This window comes from Aptenodytes forsteri, unplaced genomic scaffold, assembly GCF_000699145.1.
Source record: "Aptenodytes forsteri isolate BGI_AS27 unplaced genomic scaffold, ASM69914v1 Scaffold481, whole genome shotgun sequence".
NCBI classification, from domain to species: domain Eukaryota; kingdom Metazoa; phylum Chordata; class Aves; order Sphenisciformes; family Spheniscidae; genus Aptenodytes; species Aptenodytes forsteri.
The window spans coordinates 206422-206923 of record NW_008794893.1 but is presented as its reverse complement, the minus strand read 5'-3'; the positions used below and the strand labels follow the sequence as shown (position 1 = coordinate 206923).

General features: G+C 63.5%; 1 protein-coding gene across 1 annotated transcript in view; it reads left to right on the top strand.

The window, feature by feature from the left end:
* The first annotated feature begins 318 nt into the window (after positions 1-318).
* The window catches only part of LOC103895552 (galanin receptor type 2), an 8556-nt gene continuing 8372 nt past the window's right edge, over positions 319-502 (top strand). The window contains exon 1 of the mRNA XM_009275146.2: positions 319-334. Coding sequence (XP_009273421.2) covers positions 319-334 — 16 coding nt within the window. The remainder of the gene's footprint in view (positions 335-502) is intronic.

Sequence of the window (502 nt, the reverse complement as noted above, 5' to 3'; positions counted from 1 at the left end):
CTGGGGCGGCTCCAGCTGCCCCTCCGGTCTCCATGAACTCCTGGAGCCTTCCCTCGTGCCCGCCTGGGACAGGGGAGTGCTGGCTGGTGCTGAGGGATGTGCGTGTGGATGGAAGTACCGGGGTGGGTGTGTCAGGGGTTGTGTATGTGCAAGGGGAGGCACACATCACGTTGTGCTCAGTGTCGGTGTTCGAGAGGCTTGTGCTTGCTGGTGGATTTTACAAGCGTGTGCTCTGAGGGGGGAGCGTGCATGTGGTGCGAGTGCTGACTGTCTTCTGCTTGCGGGAGGGCGTGTGTTGCAGGGTGCAAGTCTTCACACATGGGTGTGCTGGAGCGTGCGTATGTGTTACTGCCAGTGTTGCATGTATGTCTCTATACACGTGCATGTGCCCGGGAGCGCGTGCATGCATAAATCGTGCGCGCGCGTGTGTCCAGGGGTGCGCTGGGCAGGGGCGGAGCCGCCGCCGGCAGCGGGCTCTGCCCGGGCGGGACAGGCATCGCGC